The sequence below is a fragment of the Pelobates fuscus genome, chromosome 5 (genome assembly GCF_036172605.1).
Source record: "Pelobates fuscus isolate aPelFus1 chromosome 5, aPelFus1.pri, whole genome shotgun sequence".
Lineage (NCBI taxonomy): Eukaryota > Metazoa > Chordata > Amphibia > Anura > Pelobatidae > Pelobates > Pelobates fuscus.
In genome coordinates, this window is record NC_086321.1 from 12,968,452 (window position 1) to 12,982,621 (window position 14,170).

At 41.7% G+C, this 14,170-nt stretch overlaps 1 protein-coding gene across 1 annotated transcript in view; it reads right to left on the reverse strand.

Annotated features, from left to right (window-relative positions):
- THBS4 (thrombospondin 4) overlaps positions 1-14,170 on the reverse strand; it is a 64,081-nt gene that overhangs the window by 20,170 nt on the left and 29,741 nt on the right. The window contains exons 8-15 of the mRNA XM_063453576.1: positions 12,800-12,925; positions 12,423-12,500; positions 10,561-10,713; positions 7,311-7,415; positions 5,518-5,625; positions 4,845-5,004; positions 2,345-2,463; positions 2,196-2,248 (exon numbers count right to left, since the gene is read on the reverse strand). Coding sequence (XP_063309646.1) covers positions 2,196-2,248; positions 2,345-2,463; positions 4,845-5,004; positions 5,518-5,625; positions 7,311-7,415; positions 10,561-10,713; positions 12,423-12,500; positions 12,800-12,925 — 902 coding nt within the window. The remainder of the gene's footprint in view (positions 1-2,195; positions 2,249-2,344; positions 2,464-4,844; positions 5,005-5,517; positions 5,626-7,310; positions 7,416-10,560; positions 10,714-12,422; positions 12,501-12,799; positions 12,926-14,170) is intronic.

The window sequence follows — 14,170 nt, forward strand, 5'->3', positions numbered from 1 at the left end:
GCCCTCAATCCCTCTGTTACTGTGTCACTATACCCCACTCCCTCTAACATGTAAGCTCACTGAGCAGGCCCTCAATCCCTCTGTTACTGAGTCACTGTACCCAACTCCCTCTAGCATTTAAAATCACTGAGCAGGGCCCTCAATCCCTCTGTTACTGTGTCACTATACCCCACTCCCTCTAACATGTAAGCTCACTGAGCAGGCCCTCAATCCCTCTGTTACTGTGTCACTATACCCCACTCCCTCTAGCATGTAAACTCACTGAGCAGGCCCTCAATCCCTCTGTTACTGTGTCACTATACCCCACTCCCTCTAACATGTAACCTCACTGAGCAGGGCCCTCAATCCCTCTGTTACTGTGTCACTATACCCCACTCCCTCTAGCATGTAAACTCAGTGAGCAGGGCCCTCAATCCCTCTGTTACTGTGTCACTATACCCCACTCCCTCTAACATGTAAACTCACTGAGCAGGGCCCTCAATCCCTCTGTTACGGTGTCACTATACCCCACTCCCTCTAGCATGTAAACTCACTGAGCAGGCCCTCAATCCCTCTGTTACTGTGTCACTATACCCCACTCCCTCTAGCACGTAAGCTCACTGAGCTGGGCCCTCAATCCCTCTGTTACTGTGTCACTATACCCCACTCCCTCTAGCATGTAAACTCACTGAGCAGGGCCTCAATCCCTCTGTTACTGTGTCACTATACCCCACTTCCTCTAACATGTAAGCTCACTGAGCAGGCCCCCAATCCCTCTGTTACTGTGTCACTATACCCCACTCCCTCTAACATGTAAGCTCACTGAGCAGGCCCTCAATCCCTCTGTTACTGTGTCACTATACCCGACTCCCTCTAGCATGTAAACTCACTGAGCAGGCCCTCAATCCCTCTGTTACTGTGTCACTATACCCCACTTCCTCTAACATGCAAACTCACTGAGCAGGCCCTCAATCCCTCTGTTACTGTGTCACTATAACCCACTCCCTCTAACATGTAACCTCACTGAGCAGGGCCCTCAATCCCTCTGTTACTGTGTCACTATACCCCACTCCCTCTAGCATGTAAACTCAGTGAGCAGGGCCCTCAATCCCTCTGTTACTGTGTCACTATACCCCACTCCCTCTAACATGTAAACTCACTGAGCAGGGCCCTCAATCCCTCTGTTACTGTGTCACTATACCCCACTCCCTCTAGCACGTAAGTTCACTGAGCTGGGCCCTCAATCCCTCTATTACTGTGTCACTATACCCCACTCCCTCTAGCATGTAAACTCACTGAACAGGGCCTCAATCCCTCTGTTACTGTGTCACTATACCCCACTTCCTCTAACATGTAAGCTCATTAAGCAGGGTCCTCAACCCCTCTGTTCCTGTGCATCAAACTTCTCTGGTTACAAATACGTGTCTGTTAGTCACCCATTGTACAGCGCTACAGAATTTGCTGGCGCTTTATAAATAATAATATTAATAAAAATAATAATAATAATAATAATAATAATATCAAAGTAAAACCTGATCCCAGATTTAGACACATGCCTTAAATAGTAACTGTTTTGTTCATTATATGTAGCCATCTACTAGTTATGAAAGACTGCTTCATAGAAGATAGAATAGACAATTTATATAGCGCCAACAGATTCCGTAGCGTGTTACAATATTATGAGAGGGGGGGATTTAACTATAAATAGGACAATTACAAAACACTTACAGGAACGATAGGTTGAAGAGGACCCTGCTCAAACGAGCTTACAGTCTATGGGAGGTGGGGTGTAAAACACAATAGGACAGGAATTTGCTATCAAATAAGGTGGGAGTGAGGCAGAGCTAGAGGAGAGAGTAAAGTGCTGCCCTTTAGGGGAGAGCAGGAGACAGGTATGTGAGGTAGAGGTTACTCTGGGAATCAATCTCTTCAATAATCTTTATCCAAGCATCGAGGAGAATCTAGTCTGCCTAAAAATTACAAATCCACCGCAAATGTACACGTCAGATTTCGTTTAGGACACCCAAACTGTCCCAATGTTTAACCTGTTACTTTGTAACTAAAATCAGTGGTGATGGGAATAGATACAGTTGCCATTTTATTCCAATAATTATAGCGATCACAAAGTAATCAATTGAGGTCACACTGCATGAAGGTGCGTGAACAATGCACGAAGGTTATTTAACTAGTAAGTTGGAATACGTGTGAATTCTTACCTGTCTTGATTAGTGTCACAGGAATCTCCCACCAGGTCGTTATCAATGTCTGACTATGGGAAGAAGAAATAGTATTATTGATGTCTCACGTCAGATCACAATGTTCAGGAATGCTGCTCACTTTGTCCTTACACCTCTTCTTTACTAACCTGATTCGGGTTGATGATGTCAGGGCAGCTGTCACAGGCATCACCCACACCATCTCCATCCCTGTCCTTCTGGTCTATATTAGGAACACGCTGGCAGTTGTCCAAGAAGTTCTTGATACCTAAAATAGATATGGTCACAGATTAAGCTAAGGATACTGGACTTCAATCTAGATGTGATGGGTTGGGCAGAGTTCAAAGGCCAATGATGGATGGGGGATAGATATTATATCAAGGTTGGGTAGATAGAATTTATCACAAGGATAGGTGGATAGGTCTTATCTCAAGGTTTGGGGGATAGATCTTATCTCAAGGTTGGGTAGATAGATTGTATTACAAGGTATGGTGGATAGGTCTTATCTCAAGGTTTGGGGGATAGATCTTATCTCAAGGTTGGGCAGATAGATTGTATTACAAGGTATGGTGGATAGGTCTTATCTCAAGGTTTGGGGGATAGATCTTATCTCAAGTTTGGGTAGATAGATTGTAGTACAAGGTATGGTGGATAGGTCTTATCTCAAGGTGTGGGGGATAGATCTTATCTCAAGGTTGGGTAGATAGATTGTATTACAAGGTATGGTGGATAGATCTTATCTCAAGGTTTGGGGGATAGATCTTATCTCAAGGTTGGGTAGATAGATTGTATTACAAGGTATGGTGGATAGGTCTTATCTCAAGGTTTGGGGGATAGATCTCATCTCAAGGTTGGGCAGATAGATTGTATTACAAGGTATGGTGGATAGGTCTTATCTCAAGGTTTGGGGGATAGATCTTATCTCAAGGTTGGGTAGATAGATTGTATTACAAGGTATGGTGGATAGGTCTTATCTCAAGGTTTGGGGGATAGATCTTATCTCAAGTTGGGTAGATAGATTTTATTACAAGGTGTGGTGGATAGGCCTTATCTCAAGGTTTGGGGGATAGATCTTATCTCAAGGTTGGGTAGATAGATTGTATTACAAGGTATGGTGGATAGGTCTTATCTCAAGGTTTGGGGGATAGATCTCATCTCAAGGTTGGGCAGATAGATTGTATTACAAGGTATGGTGGATAGGTCTTATCTCAAGGTTTGGGGGATAGATCTTATCTCAAGGTTGGGTAGATAGATTGTATTACAAGGTATGGTGGATAGGTCTTATCTCAAGGTTTGGGGGATAGATCTTATCTCAAGTTGGGTAGATAGATTTTATTACAAGGTGTGGTGGATAGGTCTTATCTCAAGGTTTGGGGGTTAGATCTTATCTCAAGGTTGGGTAGATAGATGTAATTGTAATAAATGTAATTCCAGGGGGCCCGGTCAGCGCTGCGGTGCTTTAACAGCATGACCAGGCCCCCTGTGATGAGATCAGACTGAGCTGGGAGGAAGTGACTGCCCCGGTCACTCCTCCCAGCTTACACAGGGAGTCGCGCGGGATAAGGAGGGAGTCAGAGTGGGAACCACTGGACCCCAGGGAAAGTTACCCTCCTGCATCTAAAAGGTAGGAAATAGGAGGGTGACTAAAACATTTTGTATGTGTATGTATTTGTTTGTTTGTATGTATGTGTGTCTGTATGTATGTATGTGTGTCTGTATGTATGTATCTATGTATGTTTGTGTGTTTGTATATGTGTCTGTTTGTATGTGTGTGTGTGTGTGTATGTCTGCCTGTGTGTCTGTATGTATGTGTCTATGTGTATGTGTGTGTGTTTGTATGTATGTCTGTGTGTTTGTATGTATGTGTCTGTCTGTATGTGTCTGTATGTATGTGTGTATGTATGTGTGTGTCTCTGTATATGTGTGTGTTTGTGTCTATGTGTGTCTGCATGTGTATCTGTCTGCATGTGTGTGGGGAGAATGTATTGGGGGAGGAGATGTATGGTATGGTGGAAGATGTATTGGGGGGTGGCACCAGGGCAATTTTTGCACTAATCCAATCCTTTGGTTTCTAGCACGCCTCTGGGAATATATATCTTATCTCAAGTTTGGGTAAATAAATCTTATCTCAAGGTTGGGTAGATAAATCTTATCTCAAGGTATGGTGGATAGATCTTAACTCAAGGTTGGGTGGATAGATCTCATCTAAAGATTGGGTGAATAGATCTTATCTCAAGTTTGGGTATACAGATATTATCTCAAGGTTGGGTGGATACATCTTATCTCAAGGATGGGTATATCGATCTTATCTCAAGGTTTGGTGGATAAATCTTATCTCAAGGTTTGGTGGATAGATCTCATCTCAAGTTTGGGTATACAGATATTATCTCAAGGATGGGTATATAGATCTTATCTAAAGGTTTGTGGATATATCTTATCTAAAGGGTGGGAATATAGATCTTATCTAAAGTTTGGGTGGATAGATCTTATCTCAAGAATGGGTATATCGATCTTATCTAAAGGTTGAGTGGATAGATATTATCTCAAGGTTTGGTGGATAGATCTTAAGGTTGGGAGTATAGATGTTAGCTTATAGTTGGGTATGTAGCTGTATAGAGGATTTATATATCTGTAAGGGCATATTGTTACCATCTCCATCCATATCATCATCACAAGCATCTCCTTTCCCGTCATTGTCTGTGTCCCTTTGGTCATTGTTCAATGTTAGACGGCAATTATCACACGCATCTCCGAATATGTCTTGATCACTATTTTTCTGATCGATGTTGATGGCCAGCATGCAATTATCCTAAGAACAAACATGGATGTATCAGAACCCGTCTCAGGCAGACAATCCTGCAGAGAAGCTGGCATGTGGCCATGTGTTTTAATAGCATGATAGTTTATCTGAGGATAATAGGAATTACTAACTAGAGATGATGGGGATTGTACTCCCCAACAGCTGGAAATCCAGGTTACGTTACTGGAGAATTATACATTAGCAATAATAACTATTAAAGTCAGACTCTACTAAGATATGAAATTAACTAAATGTGAAAATTGGTACAAATATATTTCGTTGTACGAGAAAACTTGGAAATTTCACATTTTTGCTTTAATTTCGCTTTAAATTCTGTTCATCTATTTGTAAAAACATTCTGGATTCCATTAACATGTAAAGCTATGCGATAAGATTCCTTTATTAATGTAGAAGCACAGGGTTCTCAGCAGCTTAACTCGTTCTGTCTGTCAGTTTACCACAACGTTAATAAGTAACTCAATTCCACATTATCGTGATTAATGGAATTATGGGAAGAGTCACCTGTTCATTAAGAATTCCATCGCCATCTGCGTCATCATCGCAAGCATCTCCAATGCCGTCCCTATCTGTGTCCTCTTGACCTGAGTTGGGAACGTAGAGACAGTTGTCCTGCGGAGGAGATAGGAGAAGGTGATTATGGAATAAATACTGCCCATTGTTACATAAATCAAAGGAAGGTGCTATTACTGGCAAAATGTGAACACAAGGACCAGCACAGCCCATTAAAAACCTACTACAGCTCGTAAAGCAACCTAAAATACCTAGAGGAGATACAGAATTGTGGATTAGTTATATTTTAGAAGATGGGGCCTCCTTGGACGACACTGGTATTGAATTTGGGGTTTTAAAAAAAAATATATATTTTTATAGTCAAAGGATAACAATCCCCACAATTGGTTAGGAAAATGGAAATAACTAGTTTGGTGTTCAGAACCGTAGATAATAAATAATATCTAGCCATTAGATAAGACAAACATTATTGAGAAATCAGGCGGTCCTGTTACAATTTTGTAGAGAATATCAGGACTATTGGGGTCCTGACAATGCACATGTAATATGGGCACCTGGTTAATGAATTATGTTGAAGCATGGGATACATTTAACTGCTGATAACTCTGACAGTAATCGGATGCTGTTTTTTCAAATGACATTAGTGTTCAGCAGTAAATCTTTCTGAATGAAACTCAGAAATTATGAATACACTTCGGGAATATTGCTAGTGACATAGTGAACAGACGGACAGTGAGATTGTAGGTGATAAGGCACCAAAAGGGATTGCTAAGTAGTTTTCAATTTCTAATTAAAATGATAATATATTAACCCTAACTCATTTATTTTTGTTACAGAAAATGATTTGAGACCTAAGAAGCATTAGTTAGCACCTCTGTTAATTTTGTCGACTAACAATTTTAGTCAGATTTTAGTCGACTAAAACTAAAACAAATCAGACAACTAAAATACAACTAAAACTAAAATGGCTTTTTAATCAAAAGACTATGACTACAGCTAAATTGAAACACTGGTTAGCACATTTACTTTATGTATTGCCGTTCAAATAGCTAAAAGAATCACATTACGAAATCACATTACGAAATACACTTTTTAATTATATTTTTTTTTTTTGTGTACACTTTTAAATTTTTTGTTTTGTTTTGTTCATTTTTCACCAAATTATTTCAGGGCACAAACAGTTGTAGACATTATTTGGTGTCACGTATCTTATTTATTATTATCTTATCATATTTCAGATATTTTAGTAGAAGTGACAAAATTAGATAAACAACACTGGTCAAATACCATAGTTAAAGGGGATCTGATAGCATTTTCGTGATTCGCATCTGCGGTCAGAAAGTAAAAAATAATGTTTGTATGAGAAGGTAATGCCTGCACAAAGTAAGTACAGTCGCACCAAGCATCTGTAATATGGAGTGCATTATAGGCTGCAGACCTGACAGTGTACTTGCTGAGCTAGGTTAAAGTACAATGTTTCCGGTAAGGTATGAGAAGAAAAGGGGGCTGTTTTCTACAGTACGACAGTCAGTCTGTGTACAGAGGTATGAGATAACATAAAGGTAAGCAGCATTCGAGAGGAAGGTCCCATTGTTAATAAATGAAAGTAGCACAGCAGGTATATTTATTGATTTCTCCTATATGTGGGAGTTTGACATTATTTCGTTCTGTTACGGTATGTGCTAGGAACGACAGAGCAGTTTTAGGCAGATTTGTCCAACATGATATTACGAGGATTTAAGAATTGCCTCCTTAAAAAGTAAAAGGCACCGAAGGCCACCAACCTTACGACAGACGCTTTCTTTACACAGCAGAGCTTCATCGGGATACCCGTCAATGTCAGTATCTTTTCCACACATGTACCCATCGCCAGCCCATCCAACGTTACACTGGAATAAAAGACATAATGTGTTATCAAATGAGACATACTGCGTGTGAACGAGTAGGGTGTGAGGGTCCACTGAATCCTAATGCAGTAAAAGATGAATCATTCATTCATAAAGTGCAGGTAGTTTGCACATTATTTGTCCAAGTTATAATTATTATTATTATTACTATTTATATAGTGCCAGGTTGCTAGGATAGTGTTCACTGAGGGCTTATTGTTTGGTTTTGATGACAGTTTTAGGAGAGGAATCAGGGTGCGGGGAGGGAAAGCTGTTCACAGTTTATTGAGTCGAGACCAGGTGAATGTCTAACATAACCTCTTAATAAGCCAGTCACTTTGATGACTGCTAACCTGGAGATATGACAGAGTGGGTGGCCAACACTAGTATGGCGAAGAGCACACAATGCCGGAGGTGCCAAACAACAGAAACCACAGTCAGAAACCCAATAGCAATAGCAAAACACTGTCACAGAGAGTAACATCAGGATCAAGCTCATCTGCACCAACAGAACTGGCCTGCGGAGGTCCACAAGGATCCATCTTGTCTCCAATGCTATTCGCAATTTGCTTGCTACCAGTGGGGGACATCATTAGGCGACATGGCTTAAGGTATCATTGTTACGCTGATGACACACAACTCTACTTCTCCTTTGCTCCAGATACCACCGACCCAACATACCGCATCAACAGTTGCTTAGCAGACCTCATGGAATGGATGAATGCTAGTTGGCTTAAAGTGAACCCAGACAAAACAGAGTTACTCTTGGAGAGAGGACCACGGGCAACAAAAATATCCCATGATCACCCAACTGGCCTGGAGCTTGGAGGCTCTGAACTTTGATGAGTTCATCAAAGGTATGAAACCTTGGAGTGCTGATTGACTCTGGACTATCATTTAAACAGCAAATCTCCTCTGTAATAAAATCTGCCTACTTTGATCTGAAAAACATAACCAGAATACAACACTTAATGTCACCGGATGATATGCCAACATTAATCCATGCTATTCTCTCAGCTAGATTACTGCAATGTACTTTACTTGGGCCTCCCAGAAAAAGAACTCCATCGCCTTCAGACTGAACAAAATGCAGCAGCCAGACTACTGACCAATCAAACTCACTCCTGCCACATAACACCTGTTCTCCACTCCCTGCATTGGCTTCAAATTAAATGGCAAACATATATGGCCTGCTGACCTTCAACGCCTTAAACAATCAAGGCCCGCAGTACCTGAAAGAGCTCCTGACACCCTACATTCTCTTCGGTCAGCCAGCAAATCCCTCCTGTCAGTGTCAAGAATAAAGACAGACTCAGGTTCCAGGGCATTCAGCCACGCTGCCCCGACCTCCTGGAATTCTTTACGTGCGGAATCAGAGAAGCACCGTCCTTACAGACTTTTTTTTTTTTAAAAAGCTAAAGACCCACCTCTTCCATCAGGCATTCAGTCCGCTTATCTGACCTTCAGAAACTCCTAACTTTTATGTCTTCATGTTTGTATATTTGTAAAGAGTCTTACAGGGGGAAAAGCGCTATAAGAATCGCAAATGATTATTATTATTATTATTATTATAATGCACCAACCAGTATTCCTCACTGTACCGCAGTGGAATGTTTGTTTTTTTCAAATGCATTACCGTGTATTATTCACTAGATGGCAGTAGAATGTTTTTTGTTTGTTTTTCAAATGCACCAACCAGCACTTTTTATAAGATGACACTAAAATGTTTAAGGACCAAACATCTGGAATAAAAGGGAATCATGACATGTCAGACATGTCATGTGTCCTTAAGGGGTTAAACAGAGTATCACCCACTGGGGTATTCACAGACGTTTTCTGTTCTGACCTGAAATATGTCCAGGGAAATTGATAGACACACTGTGTTAACTAGTAAAGTAAATGGGAAAAAATGAACTGTTGTGATTGAAGTACCATGATGTGATATGCTCAACATTTGTCACTAGATGGCAGAAGAATGCTCAGATAGTTGTAACAGCCAGTATTCATCACGGTAAAAAGGTGATTCTCCAGTATTGCTCACTAGATGGCAGTAGAATGTCTAGGTTAATGCAGCACCCAGTATTTCTCACTAGATGGCAGTAGAATACCTAGAGAACCACCGAGTGTTCGTTAGCTGAACTTGCAGTATATTTAGGTGAGAGTTTTGCTGGATTTCCCGTGTAAAAATTATTCAGAGATTGCACTTTTGTGTCCGTTACCGTCACACAGTCACTACACACCTAGAAATGCTTGTTCTAAAGTGACAATCATGGGGTGGTCATGTAAGACACTGCAAACTGTGTGCAAATCCCAGATTATCTGATGTTTGTAAAGGCCAGAGCAAGATTTAATTACTTAACACAATTCTCCAGCCCTGTATCCATACCCTAGACAGACAGGTCCTCAGACAAAATGAAATCCACCTTTAAATTGAGGGATCGTTACTTAACCAGAGTCAGAGCGGGCCTAACCCCCATAGCAATTTAGCAATCTGGCAATATAACGTAGCTCTCAAACTAGCGGAACCAGGTTTGTTCCAACCAACCCTCGCAAACGCATCTAACATTCTATACTGAAGGATTGGACCTCACTTTGGCGTTTCTACTTAGCACAAATTGGTAAAAGAGAACATTCAGAGTTCTAATGTTTAACATTTTATTGAATAATTTATCATTATTATATTTTATTTCATCGGATATTGTTTTATCTTAAATATCTGGAAAATGTCATACAATATGCCGACTAATAAGCATTTCTGTAACGTTTTCACAACTGTTGAATATGAAAATGCGTTTATTACTCATCACTGCTTCATGACAGCAACAGAGTTTAAACCTAATTCCCCCAATTCTCCTGTAACCCATCACCGACAAGAGAATTTGTTTGACTAAAGCCATAGAAGGTTACATGATGTGACGGTCCTTTTGGCACAATGTTCATTGTATTGTTTATGGGAAGAAACCTTGTTTGGCTCTCAGCGTGGAGAGATGGTGAAATTGTTTGACCACAATATTCATACGGACCACGTAACATTCATCTTCCCAGTATTTGTCTGAGAGTCAACAAGTACGACGGAAACACACACTGACTGACTCCCGCTTGTCCTACTGGAATAAAAGGATGGATTGAAATGATCGGTGATACTCACGACACAGATAACGACACCTCCTTTCTCCTCAATACACTGAGCGCTGGCATGGCACGGGTTCGATCCCTCACTGCGGCAACTGCTCTCCCGCTTGCAGCCTTTCTTCTGGTCACCAACGTAGCCGGCTTTACAAGGCCCACAGACGTAAGAGCCCTGCGGTCATACAAAAGGGAAACCGAGCAGTGTAACAATGTATTATAGATTCCAAAAATATTTAACCCTTTCACACGTTCCTATCACTACTGATGATCCACAAGGAGTCATAAAAACTCCTAAGTCTGTTACTATTCACCTGGAAATGAAATGCCCGACTGGTATCCGTAGACCTCAGTTTGCCTACAAGCTATGAGCAATGTTAAGCGGTTTAATTCAATTTTTACATTTCTTTTTATGTTGCCAGATTTTCTCTTTCAAGCCTATTTATTTGATACGTCATTTTCTCTTGCTTTCTGTTTGGCTGCGGTAATGTAACAGAGTGTTGGGCCCAGTGGTTCCCTCTCCTGCAGTATATTTTGATAGCAAGCATGTTCTCTTCTATCATTGTATTGTCAGTTAGAACATCATGCCTTACCTACCTACTATTGGGTGTTCTCTGGCTAGCCTGACGGTAGTTTTGTTCTTTTTTCTTCTTCAATATAAAACAAGGCCTCTGTCTGTGAGTGACATGACATGCCATCCTGAGTTGCCAGATATAGCCCTGGACTTGTGTAATCAGAGCTTCATCAATCACACTATAAAGCTTGTCTACTCATTGTATGTCTGCTATTACTGTCACAGCTGTACATCTTTGTATTCCTAAACTGTGTCAAAAACAAACAACCCACAAGTTTAAGTGATTTCCAAATCTGCTCTGAAAACTGAAAATGAAACATTACTTTATGGCTCCAGAATATCCATTCGATTCCAGCCTGGGTCAGCTAGATGTTTTATCAATAATGTTAGTTAATAAACGTTCTTTAAAAAGATAGAATAGGTTGGACATAGACATTTTCAGATTTGGGTACAGTTTGCAAGCTGCATGTCGGTTCTCTATAATTCACAGTTAATGAATAAGCATTTCCAACCCCCAGATCTGTGAATGTCGACATTTTACTATTAAACAATCAGACTTTGTATTAACCCTCTGAGTACAGTTTCCCTGATTGTCTCTCGTCACCGTAAACACCATCACTGCCTTACGTGTGAACGTCAATCTTTTTCCATTAAAATATAAACATGAAATATTTTGTTTGTATCCTAAGGAAACGATGCTGTCTGTCTGCATGTATTTTTTTCTCCCTGTAATTGCTTTTCCGTGTAATTATGCTATCGTTATGTAACAGGATTGTCTGATCTGAGAGTTTAAGTTAAAGTGGAACGAGGCAGCAAATCCTTATGTAAAGCACTATATAAAAACAGCTGTCACTGAGTCAATATAACGGTATGGAAACTGAAAATCCAGAACGTCCATCTGTGTTTAACATCATTCTGATTTATTCCATATACCCTGCAGCAGAGGGAAAGAGACACACAGACTCCTCACTCATATTCCTTTAGAAACGTACTGCTAAAATAAATATACAGAATAGGTCCTCTTTAACCAGTTAATGGCCAGGGCTGATTGCCCAGGGCTGCGTACAGTTGGCAATGTTATATAAGCGTGTGATTGAGTGATGGTACTGATGGCACAGGCTCCGCACTGGGCACGCTACAATGACAGCACAGAAAGCTATTAGACCTTCGGAGGTTTAGAAGAAAACACTAATGAGACTAGAGTTGTACTAAATCAGCATCCTTTATACACTGAATGTTTAAATATGTAAATCCCAGATATAATTATTATATATTAATATATATAACGATATGGTAATTAAAATACTTACCAATGTGTTTACGCAGATAGAGTTAGCCACGCAGCCACCATTATTCCTCGTTTGACATTCATCGATATCCTCGCAGGCCTGTCAAAGCAAAAATCACAACTAATCACAACTAATACACGGTATTGCCAGCCACATACAGGGGATTCAATGTGTGGCTTAACTGAAAACACCAAAATCTGGATCATTCCTCCAGCCCCGTGATCCGGAATAATAAGAGCAATGAGCGGAAAATCAATTTTACAAAAACAAACTGCGTGTCATATAATATGATGTCAAATATTATCATTATATAATATAATAGTAGCGAGGCATCATTATCTGGTTTGTGCTTCAGTTTACACGTATGGAAGATCTGGTAGATGACGATATGAGCTCACCTGCTTGTTCTGCTTGCCAACGCCTTGAACAATAGTTAGTTTAGTCCCGGGGGGGCAAGCTTCACACTTGAAACCAGGGGTAGTGTTTATGCATCGAACTCCAGGTAAGCAAGGATTCGATCGACACTGAAAGAAGTAAAAATAGGAAAACAATACTTCAATCTTAAACGTCACCAGACTCATTCAATTTTCACTCCTCACTGTTTTGTTACAGTTGGTGTCTGATTGATCGTTCTATATTTGTGTCTTTTTGGTCTTTAATTCGGCAACATTACAAAAGGATGTGACACACCGCTCTCACAGAAAGTGATGTTTGCCTGCTGGGGATGGTGCATCTGGTCGGATACAGAGAGAGGTATCCACACTCACTGCATGATCTCCCGTGCCCGTGTCTGTGGGTCTGGGCTCCTCCAACTGTCACACAATGTTTAGAAGAGGAAGGTCCAGCTCAGCTGGCTCCATATGAGAGACAATTTATGCCAACTTTGTGATCCAGAATCTGCAGCTCTGCAGAAATCAACACTGGACACAGGGGGACCGTCCATGGGCGTCCGCAGGGGGGGCAAGAGGTGGCACTTGCCCCCCCCCCCCCCCCCCCCCCGGATTTTCCAGCTTGTGCTGCTATTTTTGGTTTGTGTGAGAATACACTGCAATACCGTTGAAAGGCAGGAAACCACAGCTTATCCCTGCCTACCTCTCATGACTGAAACCGCAGGGGAGCAGCACAGAGGCAGCCTACAGATCAGGTAAGTGAGTGATGGGGGGGCACTATTACCCCCCTCACCACCCTCAGCATTACCCCCCCTTCACTATCACCCCCCTCACCACCCTCCTCACTACCCTCAGCATTACCCCCCTTCACTATAATCCCCCCTCACCACCACCACCCTTCACTATCAGCCCCCTCACCACCACCACCCTTCACTATCACCCCCCTCACCACCACCCCCTTCACTATTACCCCCTCACTATCACCCCCTCACCACCACCCCCTTCACTATCACCCCCCTCACCACCCTTAGCATCACCCCACCCTCACTATCACCATCCTCAGCATCACCCCCCTCACTATTACCCCCTCACCAACCTCAGCATCACCCCCCTCACTATCACACCACCCTCAGCATCACCCCCCTCACTATTACCTTCTCACCACCACCCCTTCACTATCACCACCCTCAGCATTACCCCCTCACTATTACCCCCTTACCACCCTCAGCATCACCCCCTCACTATTACCCCCTCACCATCCTCAGCATCACCCCCCCTCACTATCACACCACCCTCAGCATCACCCCCCCTCACTATTACCTCCTCACCACCCTCACCACCACCCCTTCACTATCACCCTCCTAACCACCCTCAGCATCA